The sequence below is a fragment of the Sparus aurata genome, chromosome 6 (assembly GCF_900880675.1).
Source record: "Sparus aurata chromosome 6, fSpaAur1.1, whole genome shotgun sequence".
NCBI lineage: Eukaryota > Metazoa > Chordata > Actinopteri > Spariformes > Sparidae > Sparus > Sparus aurata.
In genome coordinates this window covers 25,908,665-25,932,260 of record NC_044192.1, presented here as the reverse complement: position 1 = coordinate 25,932,260, position 23,596 = coordinate 25,908,665, and the positions used below count along the sequence as shown (strand labels likewise).

The 23,596-nt window shown below is 44.1% G+C and overlaps 1 protein-coding gene across 4 annotated transcripts in view; it reads right to left on the bottom strand.

Moving 5' to 3' along the window:
* The window catches only part of plxna1b (plexin A1b), a 192,615-nt gene that overhangs the window by 66,421 nt on the left and 102,598 nt on the right, over positions 1-23,596 (bottom strand). For all 4 annotated transcript variants that reach the window (XM_030419453.1, XM_030419454.1, XM_030419455.1 and 1 more), the window contains exons 6-9: positions 21,058-21,181; positions 19,429-19,582; positions 18,222-18,321; positions 12,083-12,197 (exon numbers count right to left, since the gene is read on the bottom strand). In XM_030419453.1, coding sequence (XP_030275313.1) covers positions 12,083-12,197; positions 18,222-18,321; positions 19,429-19,582; positions 21,058-21,181 — 493 coding nt within the window. The remainder of the gene's footprint in view (positions 1-12,082; positions 12,198-18,221; positions 18,322-19,428; positions 19,583-21,057; positions 21,182-23,596) is intronic.

Genomic DNA, 23,596 nt, shown 5'->3' with positions numbered 1-23,596 from the left:
TTTGACGTATATTTGTTGATATCTTACTGCCTAGACGCAGATGCCACTTTTGATTGAACGTCGCCGTGAGCTTTCTCAGAGGAGAGCAGCTGTCGTTCTAGGTCAAGCCTGTTCAAAAATATTCCTTCCTTCATTCTCGATGCGCTCTGATGTGCACCACACCACCTCGTTCCACACCAAATGGAGGGAAAAAAAAATCATAGAAAAGAATTAATAAAACAAGTGTTCAGCGGGCGGATGAGATAATCTCCGCTCGCAAGTGAGCAAAACACCTTTTAACATGCGCAAAGAGCAGATAATGAGACAGTCGGCAGGCGTGTATGTGTGTGTGTGTGTGTGTGTGTGCAGATACGTAGAAGGTGAGAGATTAAAATCAGTACATTCTGTAGATTGGGCAGGGTGGAGAGAGAGCGAGGGGATGGATGGCGAGTAAGGAGATGATGAGCGGGACGCTATATAAATAAAAAAATGTTTTAAAAAGCCAAAGGAGTTCTGAAGGCTTTGGCATAGCCTGACAAGATATAAATTAATAAAGCTCCAAAAACACTGCGCATATGTAATGAGGCAAGTGTCTCGTCGTTTTTTTAAGTCCCCCTACCATATCCCCCAATCCACCCCCCACCCCCCCTTGCTGAAGTCCATCCATAATTAATTAGCCGCCTCTGTGATGTCGGGGACTATAGATCAGGGAGGAGAAAAAATAACACGCTAAATAATGAAGTAAAGCGATATGGTGAGCCCGGGGGAGAGATGAGATGGCATGGATGGCCACAGAGGAGCGAGGGGGGCACAGTGGTACAAACAAGAGGGACGGTGTGTGTGTGTGTGTGTGTGTGTGTGTGTGTGTGTGTGTGCGTGTGTGTGTGTCTCACAGAGGTTTGACAAAGGGGTATATGAAGAGTGTTGAATGCTCCCCTACCGCCAATCGAGCTTTGTGACAGAGGTCTCATGTAGGAAACTAAAGAGACGTCTTCAACCCTGAACTGAGTCCCATCTATGCCTTGTTACAACCCACTATGCATTAATATTATATCAAAATATATGGCATCGGGTTAATCCTTTTATCCAGAGAGACATACATGACATGGTGCGTCATACGTTTGAAAGGAGCCTCTTAAACTGGTTTTCTGTGAGCGATGAGCAGGTGGCAGCCCAATAAACACATTCTGCACAAAACCAAAGAGAAATCAACATTTTCTCCCTTCGCCAGCCATTTGTACACCCTTATGGATAGGAAGTGTAAATATATACAAACTATAGAGAATAGGAGGGGCAGGAAGAAAAACTAAAGCTTACAGAAGGTGTGCTGTGAGATGACAGCCGATTGAGAGAGTGTGCTGAAATAATATGATAAAAATTCAAATGCATCATTGACACAACAAAAAGTTCCCACTCGTCGGTAGGGTGGATGTCATTCAAGTTGTTTGTGGGCTGCCACAAAATAGATGATCCATTGTAAAAAAATAAATAAAAAAATCAAAGGCAAATGGAAATGTTTTTTTTTTTTTTTTTAATGCTGTCACACCACAAATGTCTTATCATGGTAAACAAACTTTACAGTTACAGCACCAATTGTATCTCACCCTATAATAGTTCTATTTATTTACTTTTTTTAAGACTATTTTTAGACGTATTTACTAACTGAAAAGCAGTCTCAACAAGGCATATGACTGGTCGATTTATTGATTAAATTAATCAGTTTTTGAAAAAAATGCCACTATTACGTGATGTGGACAGTGTTCCATATTAACATTTTCAAGAATACCGTTAATGGAAATCTGCAATCAAATCATTCCTTAATTTATACACGCCATGTAATATCATGTCATACATCACAATATCAAAGCTAAAACACATATTTCATCGTCTTCTGTGTACCAGCTGGCCAGCAGCCATGTTTATGCTTCAGTGTGTGCTTTTCTTCGGGACTCGTACGAGCCACAGGGATGAGACGAGCGCCACAAAAAAGCCTCCCCATTAAAGCACTGGTAATATAGATTAGAAGGAGTGTGTGGGCGCATGTCTATGTAAAATGTAGGTTAACATTTGCAAGATATTATACACACAACACTGCATGTGATAAACAGAACGCAACTATTTTTAAAGGGGACATGCGAGTTGCACAGTGTGGTGCATACGCGGAAGCATGAACTTGTGTGTGTGTGTGTGTGTGTGTGTGTGTGTGTGTGTGAGTGTGAGTGTGTGTGTGTGTGTGTGTGTGTGTGAGAGAGAGAACAAGAGAGAGAGAGAGTGAGGGCGTAAGTGTGTGTGTGGAGGCTGCCTCATTAGCAGGCAGAAACCAGAAAGATGTTCTGTGACCAAGCACACACTCACTCCTGGGGAAGGAGGGAGAGAGAGAGTGAGCGAGAGGGCGAGCGGGAGAGAGTGGAACAACTTAATAAGGCGGCAACACGTAGAACAGTGCAGGAGCAAGGGAAGCGAAGGGAGAAAAGGGACTTTGAACCTTGAAAGGGACTGTGAGATTGTCCGCCCACGTCCTGCGTTCCCTCACAGTGTGGCGATGCAGGGAGGAGGATATGGAAGGAGAGGAAAGACGAGAGATAGAAATGGGAAAAGAAAGTGAGCGCAGAGGAATGAGGGAGAACAGAAAGCAGAGTTTGAATTAAAGCGAGATGCAGGGGATCGTGTCACATGAATGTTTATTCAGCGTGGATTATCAAAGACTCACAGACTCTACCTACATATATGTCCCTCCTATACATGTATACGCTCTCACACTCTGCTGCTCTTTGATGTACCACCCAGGCACACATACGTGTTGATTTCTTCTGCTAATCCCTTATCCTTGATTTACAAGCAGGCTGACAAACCCTCACAGTTTATTCTCTCAACATAGACGGCACGGATATGTTATAGAACAATGAAAAAAAAATGTGTTTATATTTTGTTCATGTTTTTTTTTTTTTTTCTACTTATGGATTTTTATAGGGTAGAAGGGCTGGGAGGTGGGGGGTGGGGACTCCTGGCACCCCGTTATCATCCTAACCCAGATATGTCAGCAGCGATCAAACCTTGTGCTTTTCAGCTTTTCAAAGACATACCTTGATTTCAGAGGTAGATACGCTTTTTCCTGCCTGCTGCTGCCTATGGCTCTCCTCCGCACACAGCCTCTCAGAACTGAGATCAACTGAAACTGTGACATTCTTTATCAAACAGGAGTGGACAAACAGACCTAAACTCACATTTCAGTATGCCATTCTGCTTGACTATAAACTCTCTGCTGGACTGGACTGGATGAATGGGTCATCGGGAATCCAGAGTGGAAAGGTTTCCTGATAATGTGCAATGTCAAAGTGTGCAATCAGCCCACTCATCGTTCAGAAAGAGAACAGAGACCAGATGAACGAGCTCAGAAACACTAATTTGTGCCGCTAAGAATACAAACAACCGAATAGCACAGCGGTTCCATTTAATCCAGTTCACAAGCAAATGACCTGATCCAAAATCTACCCCCTGCGCTTTGTTCACACTCGAGAATCTGAAAATAGCCTTTTTAAGATGCTGTTTGTAACTAACCTGCTTCTGACAAGAGGTGCCTAAACAGAGCTATGAGGCATAAATGGCAGCATAGATGTAGATTTATCATATATATTATACTATACTTATATTATTTATAGCAGTGTCCAGACAGCTTGGTGGAGAAAAGAAAAGTGAAGGACCAGCTTCAGTGTGTCGTCTGTACAAGTGCCTTCAGCCACCAGGAGGCAAATAGGCCATACACAACAAAATGAATGAATAAATTACTTTTCTTTCTGGACCTGTGTGGAATGCTTTGCATTTTAAAATCACGTTAAGCCTTTATGTGGGGAGAAAAATAAACCCATTTTATGGTCTTAAAGGCAAGAAAAAACAAAAACTCAGTGATAACCAGTGCTTCATGGGCACTGATGTTCCACTTCCATGGTTCCAAAGCGTGTATGTAGTGGATCACTGACTACGGTGGGTTCTACATGGGAGTGCGAATGTGTCAGCTAGATGGAGGCTGGGATAAAAACCAGTGCAGGCCACTTTACTGAAACAGCACAGTGAAGAGCCCAACATGACAGAGACTGTTAGCTGGTCTTGTGAGATTTGAAGACGCAGCATGCTACAGGCTCTTTATTCTACCCCCTCTCTGCCTTTCTCTATGCCTCTCCATCGCAGCAGGCGGTAGCCGTTTCTCAATCACACTCCCTCTCCTTCTCCGCTCCGCACTATACAGTTTGTTTTTTTTCCTCCAGCTCACTTTGCAGCGTTATTCATCTGTCTCCAATTGCCGTCATCTCTTTCTCTCAGTGACTCTGCATCTCTCTCTCCCTCTCTCTCTCTCTCTCACACACACACACACACGAGACTTGATGGTGAAAATGCAATATTCATTATTCATCTGTGTTCACCATTAGGTGGGCCGACTATCAGGGCTGCGGAAATGAAGATTTAATACAGCCTGAATAATTAAACCGCCGGGACCTGTGACTGACACATAGACACACACTCTAAAACACACTCGTGTATGAGTGCATATCGCTGTGTATCTATCATGTCATCATACTTCAGTGCGAGCGTGAATCTTTACTTCATATTAGCTCGTCATTAAGCGCTTGCTGATTCATCATGCATTCATCGCTGCAGCCAGCCTGTTGGCATGGCTGGGTTGATGCTAGCTGCATCAGAGGGTCTTGCCGGGTGACATAGGATTACATCAAGGAGAGAATCTCCAAGCAGCAATATAGCTGAACTCTCTACAGGCTTCGCACTTTCTCCATGTCACACAGGGATTAATGCTTTTTGACCAATTAGTCAGAGAAAATGTCCTTCTGAATCTGCATAAATGTAATGCTTTGCTGCATTTGCTTGACTCCACCCATCCTCCATAAATATAACTCTGCCGTCCTTGTGTAGTTGTCTACTAAGCACACTTCTTAGGCTGTGACAGGCTGGTCTCTCCATGGTGTCTCCGAGCCAGGGCGACCCACCCTCCCTGCCTTCTGTCAGAGAGGGATTGATGCAGGATGAGAGGATGCTTCGGAGAAAGAGAGGGAATTTTTTAGGTAAAGCTTCTGAAAAGACATAAGGAAGAGCTGAAGGAGAGGGGGGGAAAAAGGAATGTAAGCAGTGGGATAGTGAGGCTAAAAATAGCCACAGAGAGATGAAGAGATGAAACATCTGCATGCAAATGTGACAGGCTGTGCATGTGTGTGCTAGCCTGTGAACACATCTGTGCGTGTGTGTGACGATGTCCAGGGACACGAACCAAATCTCTTCTGCCTTTTTACTCTCCCTGATACAAACAGTATGATGACACACACACACACACACACACACACACACACACACAAACGCACATGCACACACATGCACAAATACAACGTGACTGAGGGGCTGAATTACATTAGCACTCAAGAAACACTTAAACTTTCTCAATTCACCGCATTGTTCTCGATTAACGAATTAGAGGGATGTACAGTAGAGTTTGCCAAAACACCTGATACAATCCCACTCTGATTTCCCCCGGGTTAGAAAAGTGATTATTGACTCCTGGACAAGCGTCTGAGAAGTTTCGTGAGAAAGTTCACGAAAAACATGAGGGTTGGAGGCTTGTCAGAAGCCATTTGAGCGACTGAACCAAAGGAATGGTTAAATGCTGGCCGATCACAGCCCGACTAAGATCCATCTGGCAAAGAAGGCATGTGGTTACTTCACCCCGTCGCCTCCACTTCCTCTCCGTGTTCCCTCAATTTCTCTCCCTCCCTTCCCTCCGACCATGGAGAGCATTTGGAAAATAAAATGCGTCACTCTGGATGTAATCTGCTGCTTGTTACCGCCAGGGCTCTCGGCTTTGCCTCCCTGCCCTTGTCTTTGTTTTTTTTCTTTCCTTCTCTCTCTCTGTTTACATCTGGTCTCAATTACAGCACCTCCGTCCGTCTGTGGTTTGTCATCAGTGAAATAAATGAAGCAACTGGAAGGACTGCATTGTTTTGCAGAACAGCATGGGGGATATTCCCTACCACCTCCGCCCATTTGTTACCTCTTCCCAGCATTGTTTATATTTCATCAAATATGGCTTAGGCATGTCTCATCTTAATATTAGGCGGAAAGACAGATGTGTGGGTGTGTTCGTGTCCAACAATGAGCTACATGATGCACTTCTGTGGAAATAAATGGACCAACAAAACAGAAGAGCAACACGGTTAGAAAAGGGAAGTTGTTCATACTGATTGATGAGGAATAGTATGGAGACAAAGATGGTAGAAGAGGAAAGGACAGATGGACAAGAATGGAGGCAACAACACTGACAACACATGATTTGGGTGAAGGGACTGCGTGGGAAGAGAAGGAAGAGAAAAACAAAAGGATGATGAAGATGATGAGGGGTGAAGACAGATCTCACAAACCGATAAAGACACGAGGAGTGAGACAAGGAAGAAGGGAAAAAAAGAAAAGCGTGGATATTATTCAACCACTTCTTGCCCACTCCACCCTCCCCCTCACCCTCATGCCCCCTGCAGCCCTGTGCTGCTGGTTGTGCTTTGTCCTGATAAGAACCAGTGACAGTGTCACACACACACACAAAAACACACACACACACACACAGTAAGGCAGTATAGACAATCACACCCATATATCCATGCACACAGCGAGGCCCCTCAAGCGGCCTTGGCCTACAATCTGTGGGATGTCCTTCTCTGGAGTGTGTGTGTGTGTGTGTGTGTGTGTGTGTGTGTGTGTGTGTGTGTGTGTGTGTGTGTGTGTGTGTGTGTGTGTGTGTGTGTGTGTGTTCTGCTCAGTGTCTGAGTACCAGCCAGGGTAAACACAGTGTGCCAGAATTTCACGGTCCGGAGCCTTCACACCTCCATCACAAATAACCCTTTCAGCCATGGTAAGTGTGTGTGTGTGTGTGTGTGTGAGAAGGAAAAGGAAAGAAAGAAAGAAAGAAAGAGCGTGTTTCTGTGACTGTTTAAGAATGTGTGGGTAGCCAGTACTCTATATGCGTTTGAGCTTGGTTAAGGGTTTGAGAGATAGAAAATATAACCGTGTTTACTGCCATGCTTTTTGTGAGTGCAGCCTATACTGAGCCTCTCTAATTAATGCAGAGTCGAGGGACAATGTGTCACACACTAAAGTGACATTTGTGTAATTGGCAACAAGCAGTAGGGCTGAAGTGAGAATACACGAGTGCAGTGATGCAGTCCAACATTTTGGGAAAAATGCTCATTTTCTTACTTGCGAAAAGTTAGATAAGAAGACTGTTACCACTGTCATTTCCATAAAGGAGGTATGCAGCTTAAGCTGTTTAGCTTAACTTAGCACAACGATGGGAAGTAGGAGGACACAGGCTAGCCACTTCTTATTTTTTAAAGGGTAAACAAATAAAATATGTGTTAGAGTTGCAGTATGTAAGAATTGGCCGGGTGTTAATGGAAAAAAAACAACTGTCAGCGTAGTATCCATTTACAGCTGCTAAATGGAAGCTAACAGTCCATAATTTAAAAGCTGTTCACATTCTTCTATTTTTGTCTTTTTTTATGTTTTCATCTAAAACTCTTACATAGTGCACCTTTTTACATGAATATGGGGGTTCTGGTGGGCATATTTGTTGTGACACTGGAGAGACCAAGGCTAGCTTTAATGCCCCTGTTTTCAGTCTTTATGCTAAGCTAAGCTAACTGGCTGCTGGCTCCAGTGTCAGCTTTCACTGTGTAGACATGAGAGTGGTGTGGATCTTCTAATCATGCGTGGAAAGGAAGAAGGTGGAAGAGAGAGAAGCAGGAGGGCCACATCGTTGCACCCATCATACATCCATGCAGGGAGTGGACAGAATGAGGACGAGGAGCCAGAAGGTGTTGAATTTATAAGAGCGAAAACATTTATCACTGGAGCCACGCATTCATAGACGACAGAAATAAATGTAGGAGAGGGCACTGATGGGAAAGCTACTGTTACTGAACAGATCTACAGAAACAGGATACCAGTGAGCGCTATATTACATTTCAAATAAAAATGCAGAACGACATAATAATTATAAGGCTACTTCCTGACAGAAAGTGGAGTTTGCACAGAAACGCCAACCATGTAACCACATTTGGAAGAATCGCAAAAAATGTTAATAGTTTTGTATGTGTTGTGCATCGCTCTGAGATTTTCCTCAGTCTGGACCAAAAGCCAAAAAGGACAATATAAGCTCTGTTCAAAAGGTGAAGTATGAAGCCCCTCTGTTGTATGTCAAGTTGAATAATCAACTTTACAAAAAGGAACAAGTGGTGCAGAGAAAAAAATGAAATGGGAAAACCTAAAAAAGTGACAGCTGGAGAGTTTAGTAAGAAGCAGCGCTGTACACACAAATCTCAATCAAGTTAACGGCTGCCTTGATTGCTCGAGTGAGACTGAGCCTCGCCTTGCAGCAAAACAAACACGTAAGCATGTCTTAACATAGCTGAGCCCAACCACCCCGAACTTTTTGCCTGGCACTCATCAAGGCTCTGGCTCAGAGTAGCGCTTTCGATCTGGGGGTGTCGCAGGAGAAAGAAGGAAAGCTTGAGGAGGTGGAGGAGGCAGAAGGGAGAAAAAGTGGAGGAAGCAATCAAGAGTCTTGAAGGAGGAAAGGAGACAAAAGGAAGAAAGAGACAACTTCCTTCTTTCACTCTAATCTTCCGCTCTCTCTCCTTTTTGTTTTAATAATAAAGTAACTCTTACTCCTCTCCTGCAATTTTCCACCCGGTCGCTCCTTAATTCGAGAATTTGTTTGTTGTGCCATTGGAGGCATTGTTGATTCATGCATATTTGATTTGGAAATGTCACTCATTATATTTATTTCCTCCCCGCTTACTCTGTCTCTTCATTTCTTTCCCCTCTCTTTCTTCCCTATCTTGACACAGTCTGTTCACAAAAACAAACAACACATTTACTCCTCAGCTGGCTTGTTTAATCAATTTTTTTTGTCCGATTTGACTCCTTTCAACTTTGGAGGACTCTTTTAGCCCGGCAATCACAAAAAAACGATGTAATTTGGTCAAATAAATCACAGACAGATGAGGCAGTGAAGGTTGTGCACAAGAAGGAGAACATAAAATGAAGCAGGGAAAAGAAGTCCTCGTCGGCAATATGCCGATACTCTGGGTTGCCATGGCAACACAAGATTCTGATACTGTCGGACATGAGAGCGAAATACTTGGAGAGGTGAAAAAAAAAGGGTGGTGAAAAGAAAAAAATGTTTGATGTTCAACTGTCAAATGTTTATCATATTCAGACTGAGGACACTGAAGTTTATTGAATTTTTTTTTTTTTGGAAGCTGCAACTGTTCATGCTCAAGGTTTTAGCATTTCAGTCAGGCTGGTAAAGAAACACTAGAAAAGAAAGGGAAGAGGGGGTTTGATCACATCGCTATATAAAACTGTGAACGGCACAGATTCGAAGTTCAGCTGTCAACCTTGGTGGTATAGGTGGTATAACACCACTCAGACCACACAGAGTTAGACGTGAGGAGCAGCCACCTCTCGACCCTGTGTGAAAACTTCTCTCTGGCCTTTGATCACAGTCAAGTGAAGATGAGTCTCATTTGATCCTGCCTGTGTGTTCTTTAGCAGGAGGGAGCAGCAAAGGTCTGAGTGGAATGCCTCCTATCGGGATTTCGCTCGTATGTTAAACGAGCGATTTGTATTCAGAGTTAAGCTACGACGCGTCTAAAAGGATCATTTGAGGTCTAAATTAGGGGTGCGAGCGTATGTCCTTGATGGCCCGCCAACCCCTTTCCGCTTTACCAGTAGATAGAGAGGCAAAACCATGAGGTGTTAAGGAAGAGAGGCACATTCCTGTCCTCTGCTGTGCTTTCTTTGACTATATATAATCCACACACAGAGGAAGCAAGGTGAAGAAGAAGACGGATGATAAAAAGATGGGGTGAGTGAGCATCAAAGGGGTGAGGGATGGGGAAGAGAGAAAGAGATGGACCCGGAGGGGAAAAGGATAAGTCTAGCCTACAGGAAGAACTGTACTTGTTGGGGCATTGAGAGCGCAACTAATGGATATGGCAGCTAGGAGAAGGATGATGAATGACTCTGTGTTGGTGTGTGAGTGCGTGCACGCCACTGTCAGAATGTTTACACTTTTGTGCATGAAAGACAGAAAGTATAGAGGTTGGGTATCTGGTGTGTGTGTGTGTGTGTGTGTGTGTGTGTGTGTGTGTGTGTGTGTGAGAGAGAGAGAGAGAGAGAGAGAGAGAGAGAGACAGAGAGACAGAGAGAGAGAGAGAGAGAGAGAGACAGTGCAGATGATGGATTCTCTAGTGGAGCATGTGGTCGGTGGTTTCTTGGGCAGACGAGGTGACAGGAGAGGTCTCTCTGTCCACATGCCACTGTCAGCCGGTCCGTCCGCCCCCCTCTTTCTTCCTGCTGCCTCTCTCACTCCTACAGTCTCTCAATCCCTTCATTTCCGTCTCCACTCGTTTATCTTCTTCCCTTTGTCATGCCGTGTTCTCTTTGTTCTTACTCATTACTTACAGGAAGGTTCAACCGCAACCCCCATTTTTACACACGGGAGATCTTCAAAATACGTAACAGCTACGTCAGTTTGTGGACAGATGTAGCTGGTACACGAATACACGTCACACCTCATCGGCACTCACTGGACTCTCCTGTCGTTCACTGATATTACCACCGAGTTTATATGTTTACTTTCACATGCTGTTTTCCTCCATTTTTCCTTTTTCGTCACTGCAGGCCTTTCCTGTTTATCCATCCGTTGCCCCTCTGGCCTCTCCTCAGCTCAGACTGTGCTAGCCAGCGCTCTCCCCATGTCTTGCAGATGGGCACACTAATCCGCTAACATTAGCTCCGTGAGGCGTGAAGGCTGGGCCCGTGTGTTGTTTTGGATGGGGCGAACGGAGGCTGTGGTTTAGCATGCTAGTGTTTGGGATTCTGCACAGCTCCGGTTGAGAGAAGAGATAAAGAGGAAAGTAATTGGATAAAGGTTGACCAATTAATAAAGGCCGGCGATTCAGGCCGGCCAACAAGGGGGGGGCTTTAATCTGCATAGAGATAACAGGAGAGTCAGACCACAAACATAAGGAGATAGGGTGGATTTGTGTGTGTACACGTGTGCTTGAACGTTTTAGTGTGCGAGGCATCAATCAGATAAAGCCCAGGCATGACTGTCAGTCACCTGAGAGAGCAGTGGATTTACATCCAGGAGTCCATTGAGAAGATATGCATTTGAATACATCTTTTGGTGCCTGTTAATATATGCGTGGCTGTGTTTGCTGTGTGTGAAAGAGTGGAAGAAAAAAGAAAACACAGCCCGGCTGTGTGTCCATCACTAATATCTTCGTATACACTCCAGCAGTTGACAACACTTGTTATGCCTCGCATGTCGCCCGCTGCCACCGCCGCTCGCTACGATTGATATTAGCTTTTATGCTAATGCAGCATTTGGCTATGTAAGAACAAGGCAGTATTTCCATAGACAGTCATTCATCCCGGCCTGCTTATGGCCTTATGGGCCACGACAGAATTATTGCTGCACAGTACACAAGCTGTTGTCACTGTGCCAAGAGCCGCTATTACACATACAAGCAGCAGACACACACAGCAGGGTGATGTGAGTAAAACCCTGAGGCGCAAGCCACAGAAGGTGCGAGGTGTGTGCGTGTGAAGATGAATACAATTTGTGCCGATGTTGTTATAATTTGTGTTTGCATGTGGGAGAAAATGACGAGGAAGCTTTCAGTGTGTGATAACAGCCACAGTGAAACTGGAAAATTATGGTTCACAAATCAGACAGAACTATGGAAGGTTCTCTCAAATCTTTGGTCAAGAAACAAAGGATTGTTTTGGGACTTTAAAAATGACCAAAATGCGAGCAGTATAAGTGTTTCCCACACATAGACATGACTTGGGCAGGCAACCCAGGTATGTTAAAGGTCCACTGTGTTGCTGACGAAAAAACGCAGACAATGTTGCTGGTAGAGAGAAAACAGAATGGAGTGACAAAAAGAAGAGACGCAAGCCTGCAGGCACTAAAATCAAACTACAAGTACACGGCCATCCTGTGGGAAACACCGAGCATGTACAGCAGCTTGAATCTTACCTCAGAGACGTTGACGCGACCCTCCTGGAAAGAGCAGTCGTTGGCGTTCTGGGTGCATATGTGGCGGTACTTGCACCAGTGGCATGGGAACGAGCCGTTCACACAGGAGAGGCAGCTTAAACAGATAGACAGGAGAGGAGACAGTTAGGGATTAAGCCAGTTTGACCCGTTTTCTGACTCAAGTTGAAACTATTTATTTATTTATTTTCATGTCATATCCTCTATGTCCCTGAGTAAGTGCACTGAAATGAAGAATATAGCTATGGAGCCAGGCAGAGCAGACTCGCCCTTCCTTCTTACTCTTGTTGTACTTTGCCACCAGCTTTTCAAAGTACACCCAGGTGTTTACGGTCCGACTCATAAAGAGTATGGGAAGTATTAAAAATGAAGCGGTAGGACGTTAACATTTAGTAGTGATACAACACAAGATAAACTAAAATGTGAATACCTATCCTAATGAGTTCTTCCTGTCTTTCAGCATTTCATGTCGATGTATCATCCAAAAATTTAGACTTTTTACCCACCCTGTCTGAAATCCTTTTTCTTCCTCTCACCTTTCATCCCCCCATTCTCTACCCTATCTATCAACCGTCTTAACCTCTTTCTCCTCACCACTTCCGTCTTTCATCACTCCCGGCCCACTCGTAAATGTTCATGGCTTGCTGCTTCTATATGTTTCACTGATCTCCCTCACAATCGGCCTACTCTCTGCATATATTTCCTCTCTTCTTCCCTCTTTCTGTACCTCTGCTGGATCCTTCTCTCTATCCATTCAGCCCCTGAACCTTTCTTTCTGTCTGTCCCTCTCCGTCTCCCTTGCTCCATCCATCCCTTTCATTCACTGCCGTCTCATTTTAAAAAGCTCTACCCCCCCTGTTCTTTGTCTAAAGCTCTCTTTCATCCGCGGGGCTAAGAGCGCTCCACCATTTTAAATTCACCTGCTTTAGCCAAGGCGAGGTGCAGATAGACGGGCTGAAAGAGAAAGATGGGTGAAAGAAGGGAGGGAGAGGGAGATCAAAAGCAGGTGGATTTCCCTGAGAGAGGTGGAGACGCCAGGTATCGTGGGAGAGAGAGAGGGGAGAGGAGGGGGGTGTAGCCCATGGGGCTCTGCGTGGGAGCCTCATGGGAGAGGGAGGAAACATTGGGTTGGAAGTTGGGAAGTCAATGTGTGTGTGTGTGTGTGTGTGTGTGTGTGTGTGTGTGTGTGTGTGTGTGTGTGTGTGTGTGTGTGTGTCTGAGGGGACCCATGGAGGAGAGGCAGACAAGTTCAAGTGCACAGTTTATCAACACAGCTTCCCGTTATTGGTCCTCTCTCTGCCCTGGAGAGATTCCACGCTACTTGCTGTTTCATTTGTGTGCGCAACATTATCTAATGTTACCATTATGAGCTCGCAAATAAAACAGTTCCATTTTATTACAAAGCTTAGTGTAGTTCAGTTTCAGAATTTCTTCCGCACGACTCATTTACCTATTATGGTTTGTGTGAGCATATGGTTTATTGGGTATATAATAAAAAAACATTTAATACAGTCAAGGTAAGCAAGTCTGTGTCCATAACAATAAAAGAGTGGGTAGAGGGGCTGATTTGCATCCAACCACATCTGCCAGGTGTGCATATGCGCTCGTCTGCTGTGAGTGCAGTCCCTCACAAGCTCTCATGTGTGTTTTAAGCCTGTGTAAAACGCCAAGCGCACTTCCCCCATGTCTGCATGAAAAATTGGAGCTTTAAGTCTTCTCTGCGATGGAGGGCCCATATACGATTCCATCAAACCCTGACGTGGATTCATTTGGATCAATTAGGGCCGCTCGTTTGTTAGGTGCGCACTCTAAATGATCATTTCAAGCCCGGACCCCTCCTTTTGAGCGAGATCAGAGGCTGCGGCTTAATTCAATCCCACTGCCGCTTTAATTGACCAATTTAGCATTGTGCTGAGAGAAGCTGTCCATTTAGAATGAGGGATGTGCCGCTCAGGAAATAACAGGCCTCTTAATACCACACAAGAGCAAATAGGAGATTTGTCAATGTTGCCGACAAATGGAGGGATAGCGATTAGGCTACGCTAGGCTGGGCTAGTGTACAGTGCATGGACTCAAATAGCAGTACTTGGGGGTTTGGGCTCAGTCAGTGTTGAACAAAAGGGCTGGTGACATTAGTGATGCAAGACAAATGAACACGTGGTGAGTTAGCAGAGCTCTTTGTGTGGCTACAATCACTATTTTGAATGTCAAAGAGTCCTTCTTTTTGTTGGGGGGCCACCGATGGATCAGTGCTCATCAAAATACAGTACAAAGCCAACTTAACACAGCAGGCAACCAAAATTGAGCAGCAAACAGCACAATGTATAGTTGGTGGTTCACACCCAAACACATCTGTCGCTAAGCTGACAATAATCAGTTTTATCTTGACTTTCATGTTTTATTCATAGAAAATCAACCTTGTTAGTGTATCAGTGACTTTGAAATAACGAGCAATGTATCAGCAGGTAACCACTGCCAACTTTATTAGACTTCTATGATTACGTCCTTTGAAATAAAAGATGTTGCCGTTGTGCTTGCCACCCAAGGCCAGCAGTAGGCCCTTTCTAACAAAACCCCTACTGCTTACTCTTTGGTTCCTCCAAGTTACCGGGGCCCCCCTGTCATGAGCTGCCTTAGGATCTCAAAACCTCTCTCTTAGCCTGGTCGCAAACCCTTTTAAGTAAAAGCGCCCACCCAGGGCCATTTGGGGACGTGCAATAATTCCTTTTCTCTTGTCCGAGGGAGGGCTCCCCTTTTTCAGACCCCCCAGTACCTCCTTATTCCTCCTTCCTGTCACTCGCCATCGCCCTTAGCCACTCAGGCGCTTTGAGCGGCTGCAGACACGCTCCCCGTATGGCCACGCTCATAATGCTAATTTAATCCATTCATATTCAGATGCTAATCGATCTATGCTAGCTTTGGAGCTGTAGTGTTTTTTTTTTTCTTTTTTACAGAGCCTGACACAATGGGCTGTGATTTCCTCCCTCTCTCCTCTCCTCGGTCAGTTTGGAGTGCTAAATACAATCCGCTCTCCTAGTGAGGTGCGTTTGACACTCCCGCACTTGGCAAAATGAGTTATTTATTGGCTACTATTCATTTCAAAGGAGAGGAGGTGAATAATTTAATGGTCCTTCAGAACGGTCTATCCTATCATAACTGGATCCCTTTCAAATGTGAGGGGGGCTGATAAAACACAGAGGGACTTGTATTCGGGCATATAATTGCATTAATGCACGTCTCAGTGTTTAGTGTACAGAATGTGCCAATCACAGGGCCAATGATGTCGGCGACATTTTGAAAACAAGATGCTTTAACTTCATTGTTTAAGCCTTCCAACTGCACTCATTTTCGCAGCTGTTCCTCGGCTTCGCAGCTTTTCACATTCCTCTTTATCAAAAGAAAAACCATCTTTGATATCCAATACACTTTTTCTCCCAATTACTGTAAGTGCACCCTCAATCACACAACAAATGACCCAGTCACTGCCCAAGCCACATTAACCATACCGAGAGAAGGTACTTCCAACGGCCTTATACAGACAGTTAAGCCCCGATTCATTGCCAGACTATCCTCCCCATCTTTAATAAATGGGGGGCTGTGGAATGAGAAAGAGCGTATGGAAATATTTAATTAAGGAGCAATCATGGCCGTGGGTGATTTTCTATTTCAATCTCGGCAATCCTTAAACTGAAACAGTGGGAATTCTAATTAGATTAATACCACTATGCAAATTTATGGCATTTTTGAAAAGGCAAGGGCCACGATGTAATCACTTGAGTAAATAAGCGGGAGGGGTGTGTGGATTTTTGGGATGGGGGTTGGATGTCAGTACGAGAGCGTAAACTATTAAGAAACATGATTGAGCAATTCCAACATCGGGCTCATTCCACGCCTTCCAAAAGGTGGTTTTAATGTGAGCAGTATACATAAACATACCTGGTATCTTGAGTGACGAGATGATGAATTTGATAAAACATTTATGAGCTGTCTGTTTGATGTTCTGATATTTGGCTTTGTATTTCTGTGGTGCCTAATAACATATTTTTTTTCCTTTGTATTTTGGTGAATATCAAGGTGTTTTTGAATATTTTAGATGTTTTCAGGACACTTTGGATGATTGACCACACCTGTCACCATAGAGCCGGTCAGCCTACTGATGTACACGATGTATAATGTCCTTATTAAACTTCTGTGGAGTAAGTATGCAGGCGTTACCTTCTTTTTACATTTTCCTGACAGCCTTGAACCAATGTGATGTACGTATACCTAGCCTCTCCTCAGCAGTATACAGCAAACACACCCAGAGTGTAGGAAATACCAGTTGCTGCACATTCTGAATGTCTGCATCCTTCACTGTGTGAAAGCCTGCAGGATTCTGAGTTTAAGCCCATTAGAGGAAAACTTGTAAAGAATGACCAAGCTTCTGGAAACAGGGCTGTGTGGGCCTGAAGTCATTACGCCAACGACATTACCAGTCTGATCTCATCAGATGCCACACACTGACGTCCTGAGGGGGGTGGCTATGGTGGGTGTGTGAGCCGGACTACCATCTCCAAATGGGATTCTTATCTCAGAATCTCTCGCTGCCATCAGAGTCGCTGCTGAAGATGCAACGTGCCATATCTGTAACTTCATTAAACGTGTCCATTACATCACTGGGAGGCAGTATTAGATCAGGGAGCGGATTTAATCAGAGTTCATTGGGGTAATATCTTTAAATGGGCGACTCTCTTGTCTGCGTCACGTCTGATGCATTTCTTACACTTGGATTGTGAGATCACTGCTATATGGGGATTTTTAATGTGACATTCATTAATACATCTATTAGGAGGCTATGTTACACCTTTTTTTTTTTTTTTCAAATTTGGTGTTTTTAACATGAAGCAATTTGTACTCACAGGACTCACAGATGTACCCTAGACAGTTAAAGGCGCTGGGAATTGGAGCAAACATCACAAGGTCCTTATGGGAGATGAATTAACTGTGAGTTGACATTGTAAACCACCACACCCTTAACCAGCTGAGCTAATCATTGCTGTCGTAGCAGGGGGATTTTCTGCACGATGGCAAGGCAGACGGGGGGAGGGGGAAGGCTGGGTTAAAGGTTGCAGGAACGGATTAGGTGTCCGAGACGGTCAGGGCTTCAATGAGCTGTAGGTGACGGAGTGGAAAGAGGTGTGGCTGTGCATGTCTATGTGTACGTGTGTTTGCGGTCAATCCTCTGAGGAAGCTCATCTAACATCCAGAGGGAAGCCAGGATGGAGCCCTGCAGTACCCCAGGGGCCGCCGCACCATCTGCTGCCCCGAGGCTAATACCCCAGCAGACGTTTCAGCCTCCCTTGAATCGGCCGTAGACGGACAGGAGGGAGGATGTCAAGCGGGGCGGGGTGGAAGCTATCGGAGGATTCTTCTACCCCGGCAGGGTGCGTCGGTCTCGTGGTAGCCTTGTCCTAAGGGTGTAGCACGATGGGTGGTGGAGATTTTCAGCAGAAGGTGGATTATGAGAGGCAGCGAACTGCGATTGGGCAGATAGCTGAGGGCATCTGCAGTGTGAAGGAGACTAAGTCATCGGGAAAGGCACAAGACTTCCTTCCTCGTATTACAGCACGACTGTGTTTGCCTTCGTCTCTCTTGTGCAAATAAGTGCCAGACTGAGTATCTGAGTGCTCGAAAAAAGCTGGAAGCATTTGTTTTATCAAGTGGGGAAGAGGCATAAATGAGGTTAGAGTCTGTGATTGGGAGGCATTACAGCAGACTATCGCGTAATGAATTAATCATTGAAGTATCATTAGTGTGTGTCGTGGGTTATGATAATACGACTAGAATTACCATCTCATATCCCAATCGTTTCTCATATACGGCGCGTTCGATTTTTCACTCCGAGGGTAACACAAGCCTCCTGTGGAGGTTGGAGGGGGGAGGGATGTATGTGTGTGTGTGTGTGTGTGTGTGTGTGTGTTTGCATGCGCGTCTGTAAAACTGTACCGCTCATGGACAGTAACATGAGACACCCCCTGGAGAGACTGGACAAAGATATGACCCCTTTAAATTGACTAAACAAGACAAAAATAAGCAAATGACGATCAAATGCACCCAGAAACAGTCACTCATTGAAACTTACGACTGGTGGACGCTGCAGTTGTAGAAGACAAAGTCGACGCTGGCAAACTTTTTGCCCGTCTCCTTGGATTTCAGGTAGAGCTTCACCACTCGTTTGTCACCTGCACAAAACAGATGAAAAGAAATATATTTAGAAAAATAGTATTGTCTAAATCTTGAGAGCTAAGGTTGAAAGTATTTCCTAAATGAATTATGAATTAACAGCTCAAAAATCATTCCAAATGTATTTAGACACAAATTGGACTCATATTAAGACAATTTATTCATCAACAGAGCAATCATCTTAAAATGTGAATTCCACTTGTGTGACCTCAACACATAACAGGCACACACACAAAGAAACACTGTAGCTTAGCAACACGCAACTCATGTCACACCCGCGGTGGGGTGGCATTAAAAATAGCCGCACCAATCAGTGTTTGGATGCCAGAGCTGATGAGAACTCATAACGGGGCATAATGGGCTCAGTTGAACTACTGAGATGTCGCTTTGAGGAAAACTTGAGTGCGCTAGCTGACATGTTTTCAGCGCTTTGAATGTTGATACCAAAGTTTTTTATATCATCTTTGTGGCTTGACAGAATTGGACATCAAACAGGTGAATAATCTCTGTGCAAAAAAAAAAAAAACAAAAGATGCAGATATTTTTAAACATAACGATAAACCACAGAGAAAGACGGTGCTTTGAAAAGAAGTTAGGAGCATAACCAGTGTCGGTTAGATAGAAAAAAAATAAAATGAAACTGACAACAGTGCATAATGCATGATAATGGGAATTGAAAAAAAGTTTTATTTTCAGTAGATAAATGTAGACTTGTGTTTTGGGCTTTGAAAGGGAATGGGCGAGCATTATTGGTGCTGACAAGGTATTCTGAATATAGACGCGTTGAGCATATCATCTAGTGAGATTAAAACTCTGTTCTGGTTGATGCAGCTTTAGACTTCTCCAAGACTGATGTACAAAAAGACCGTTAAGGAAGAGAAGCACCAGCCCACGGTGATGAACATACTGTATGGTCATTAGTATATGCTGTAGATAGGCACATGGGACAAACACATCATAAAAAGTATCAAATGGAATAAGGAGGAGCAACATAAAAAAAGAGTCCATTACTAAATTCCTCCCATATATCGCCAAAACTCCTTACCACCACCCAGTGACCTCACTACCCCAATGACTTCATCAGCCTTCGCCCATCTTGTACCGACCTTTGTTCCTTGTAATTGGGATGATGTCCCGGACAGAGGGAGACATGCAGAAGATGTGTGCGCCCTGGATCCGCCCCTCTGTCTCCACGTAGTCCTCGAAGGAGCAGTTGACCCCCGCTGACAGATCGGGCACATTACGAGCCTGGAGGACCAGCTACATAGAGAGAGAAGGAGAGGGACAATCAGTGCAAGATCAATGGAAGGACATGGTGTACATGGATTGTTATAAGATATGACATGAGGGTTAATGGGTGTTGGGGGAGGGGGGGGGCACAGAGGGACGAAGCAGCAGGAATAAAGGAGGGCGGGTTCTGGTGTGTATGTGCGTCACTCAGAGCAGCTATTACAGCAAGGTTAATGTGTACGTGTTAATGTGCAGCGAGAGAGTGAGGCAAACTATAATCTGTCAATGCGTTACATTGAGGAGCTGCTGACAGAATGTGAGCTCACACTCGCACACACTTACAGATTTCATGATAAAGATGACGAGATGGAGAAAAGCAAATCTCTAATTAAATCTACACTAACATGAAGAACAGGTGCTCCATTTGTGAAAAAGTTTGTGACTTTTACATGACTTTTCATGACTAAAGGTCAGGTGTCCAACTGTGGTAAGAAATGACACAGATGTCCATCACCTACAGGTACATGGCGGGATCTGTCTGCTGTTATTACAGTTACCCTGCTGTTGTACTGCTTTGTTATTGTAGATGTTTTAAACATGGTAAATAACACAAGACCTGCTCCGTTTTGTACATGTTGTCCGCTGGATTTTAATTCCTGTGACAATACAATTCAAAGTCTTTGGTCCTAATGTGATGTGTACTTAAGCAATCAAACCTGAAAAAAGCACAGTTTCATCCTTTTTGTACACTGCAGAGAAATTTGGGGCAGATAAATAATGTATTTCTGAAGCATTTAACTTTTTACCAAGTTTCACTTGTGCATGTAAGTCCAGAAGAAACTTACTTCTAGCTGTATCGTTATATTTGCACATCTACATAAGTGCAGCAGACTTTTATATTACACGCAGATCTATAAGGAGAAGGTGGAAATGAGTCACAGCACCACTGCTGAGGGATACATATCCTTTTTTCTTTTTTCCTTTCTTCAGTGTCTTACATAGCTTTTGCATGTAAAAGGTCTTGAATCTTTAAAAGCCAAAAGTCAAACAAACAAGCTCCTCTCTCCCATAGAAGACACTGCTCCTGAAACATCTCGTCAGTAGCTCTGACTTTGTGAAAGCACACTGTCACCATGTCACACATTTGCAAAATGTATGCCTATCGACTAGTTTGGTACAGCTGCTCTGTTGTTGTTAGTGGTGCTGGCTCAGGCGTGAGTGAGCTGACCAATCAAAGGAGACCGGGTATTCTGGAGGGGGGCCTTTTTAACATTAAAGCATATAAACTATTATATACTACTCTAGCAGTAACCCAAATAAAACGATGAACCTGAAAATGAGCCTCACATGAAATATGTCTCCTTTAAATAAACTGGCTGCGTTTGTTTCAGACAAACACATGCTTTGTGGATCAGGTAAGAGCCACTTACATTAAGTCCTAATGTCAAATGCCAAAATTGTTTTAATTTCAACCACAACTGGGAGTCAGACAAGAGAAGACGTACCTGTACTTCAGACATGGTGACGGAGATATTTCTTGGCTGAACTGTGAGCTCCACACACTGCCTCTGATCCGAGGCAAACCTCTGGGGCTCTCCTGCTCGTTCACAGCGGTCCTTGCGTGAACAACTGAGGAGCAGCAGATTAATGGAATGATGAGAAGAGAGATAAGGGGGGAGAGGAGGTAAAGAACAGATGAGTGAGACAAGAGGTGAGAGGAGGAGAGAAGAGACAGAGGATATGAGCAACTGTTAAACTAATATGACAATCATATTAAGATGACAAACATGCACAGCCATCACCATCACACACAAATGGGAGCAATAATAGAAGACAAATAGGCTAATAGCTTCCCCCGCCATTACGGCAGCCCTTTATATCATTACCTTATTGGCACTGACATTTGTGCAAGAACCGCTAAGCTATATGGGCATCCAGTCCCCCTCATCTTTTCAGTTTACAGCCCCGCCCAATTCAAACTTCTTGCAAGATATACAGGCAATCATTAAAGTATCCCTGAACCGTAAAAATGATACAATTCCTACCAGCCACATATCAATGGGGTCAGCAATTTCCCCCCGCTTATTACGAGCCAACTGATCGTGCTAAAAATCAGCACACAGCCCCGTATTGTAGCGCTTTTACTAATAGCAATTCATAATGTATTAGCTATCACTTCACCTTCGCACTAACAACAACTGGTCCCGGTGGTAAGAGGAAAGTGCTGAGGCGGCGCTCTGCGAGGCCTTTACAATAAGAGGGAGGCGGGAAAAAAAAATGCTAACTGCCTCCTCCGCTCAGAAGCCCCCCCTCATCTCCTCGTTTAGTTAGCCTTCGCTCGTGCTCAGCAAGAAAAAGCTGTCGCCAACCACTCCCCAGAGACTCACTTACAAACACACCCACACACACACACACACACACACCTACATGTGCACTGTGCAGGCATGAGCAGAGATGCACAAAGGTATGTACACATTTTCTCATTATGGACCTCTTTTCCTTCTACGGCTCCTCTGGCGTGTGACTGTGTATATTCGTGTGAATGAAGTGTGCTCATTTGTCTAGAAACACCTGCACACACACACACACACACACACACACACACACACACATAGACACACATACATTCACTTGTATGTGTGTCTATGTGTGTGTGTGTGTGTGTGTGTGTGTGTGTGTGTGTGTGTGTGTGTGTGTGTGTGTGTGTGTGTGCGTGCGTGTATTCCCCATTCAATTCCACTGCTGATTGAAACTACCATGGCTCTTAATAAGATGTGGCTAAAAGCACCAGAGGGCTGAAACGAGGCTTATAAATAATTTGCCTATTAATGCTTGCCCATTTTGTCTGCGAGGGCCTCGACCAGATTTGGCAACACTATCAGGTAGAAAAATGAGCGAGCTGCGTTCAAGACACAGGGTCAAAAATGTGCCCGAATGGAAGGTTATCATTGGTTCAAGTTCATCCTGATTTTGCGTGTAATTTCAAAAGATGTGTGTGTTGGCTGAAATGGAGAAATGTATGTGTAAATGTGTGTGTGTGTGCATGCCTTGAGGAAAGACAGGATGTTGATATGTTTTGGAAGTTTAATTAACACACAGAGGGATGAAACTGTGCCAGACGCTTCAGGTGTAGTTTAACATCATGTCACCTTCCACTAACATGTAACTGTTCTTACACTGTTCATGTGCGCGCAGTATGATGACACACACACACACACACACACACACACACACACACACACACACACACACACACACACACACACACACACACACACACCCACCCAAGTCAAAAGGAAGGAAACGGGGAGATTAGGGACAAAGTGTTACTATATATCTTCACACTTATGAGTGATTAGATTTATTTTCAAAACAGATCTACAAATCTCTTTTCTTGCTGTTACATATCTGACACTGAGCAGTGATCTCACAGCACACATGTGACTCCGTAAACCACACGCATACACTAGAAGTGACTAATCCTTAATTTGTTGCCACAAAGTTGTCCCAGGTATTTAAGGATATGCATGTAGTTACGCAATGCTCTGCACACGCAAAAAACAAGTTAAATACCACAAAGAGAAATGGGAGTGTCAGTGACGCAGCTGCCTTGTGTTGTATTTATGTACTATTAACAGGTTTAGCCAGTTGACTCATAATAAATGTATCTCAACCAGCAGGGAGCTCTCAAGTTGTAGAACTTGGATCATTTTCCATGAATCATAATTACAGTCAATTAATGGGGTATGTTTTACTAAAGTAATGACAAAGTGTTAAATAAAATAGTTTCTGAGAGTCACAGGCACAGTTAATGTAGCCTGTCTAGGTCGTTCACCTTTCAGTTCAGAGCATTTACTTAAATAATCTTGTGATCAACAAGGCTTTATATGGGGTTGTCATTAAAATTAGATATCAGAGAATTGGTAGTTCTGAATATCTCTCATAATTAAATATATGACTCCTGTTACAACTTATAAAATTAAAAAAATGAAACTAAGTCTTCCAAGTCCACAGTTTATCTACTGTCTCCATTTCCTAACGGAC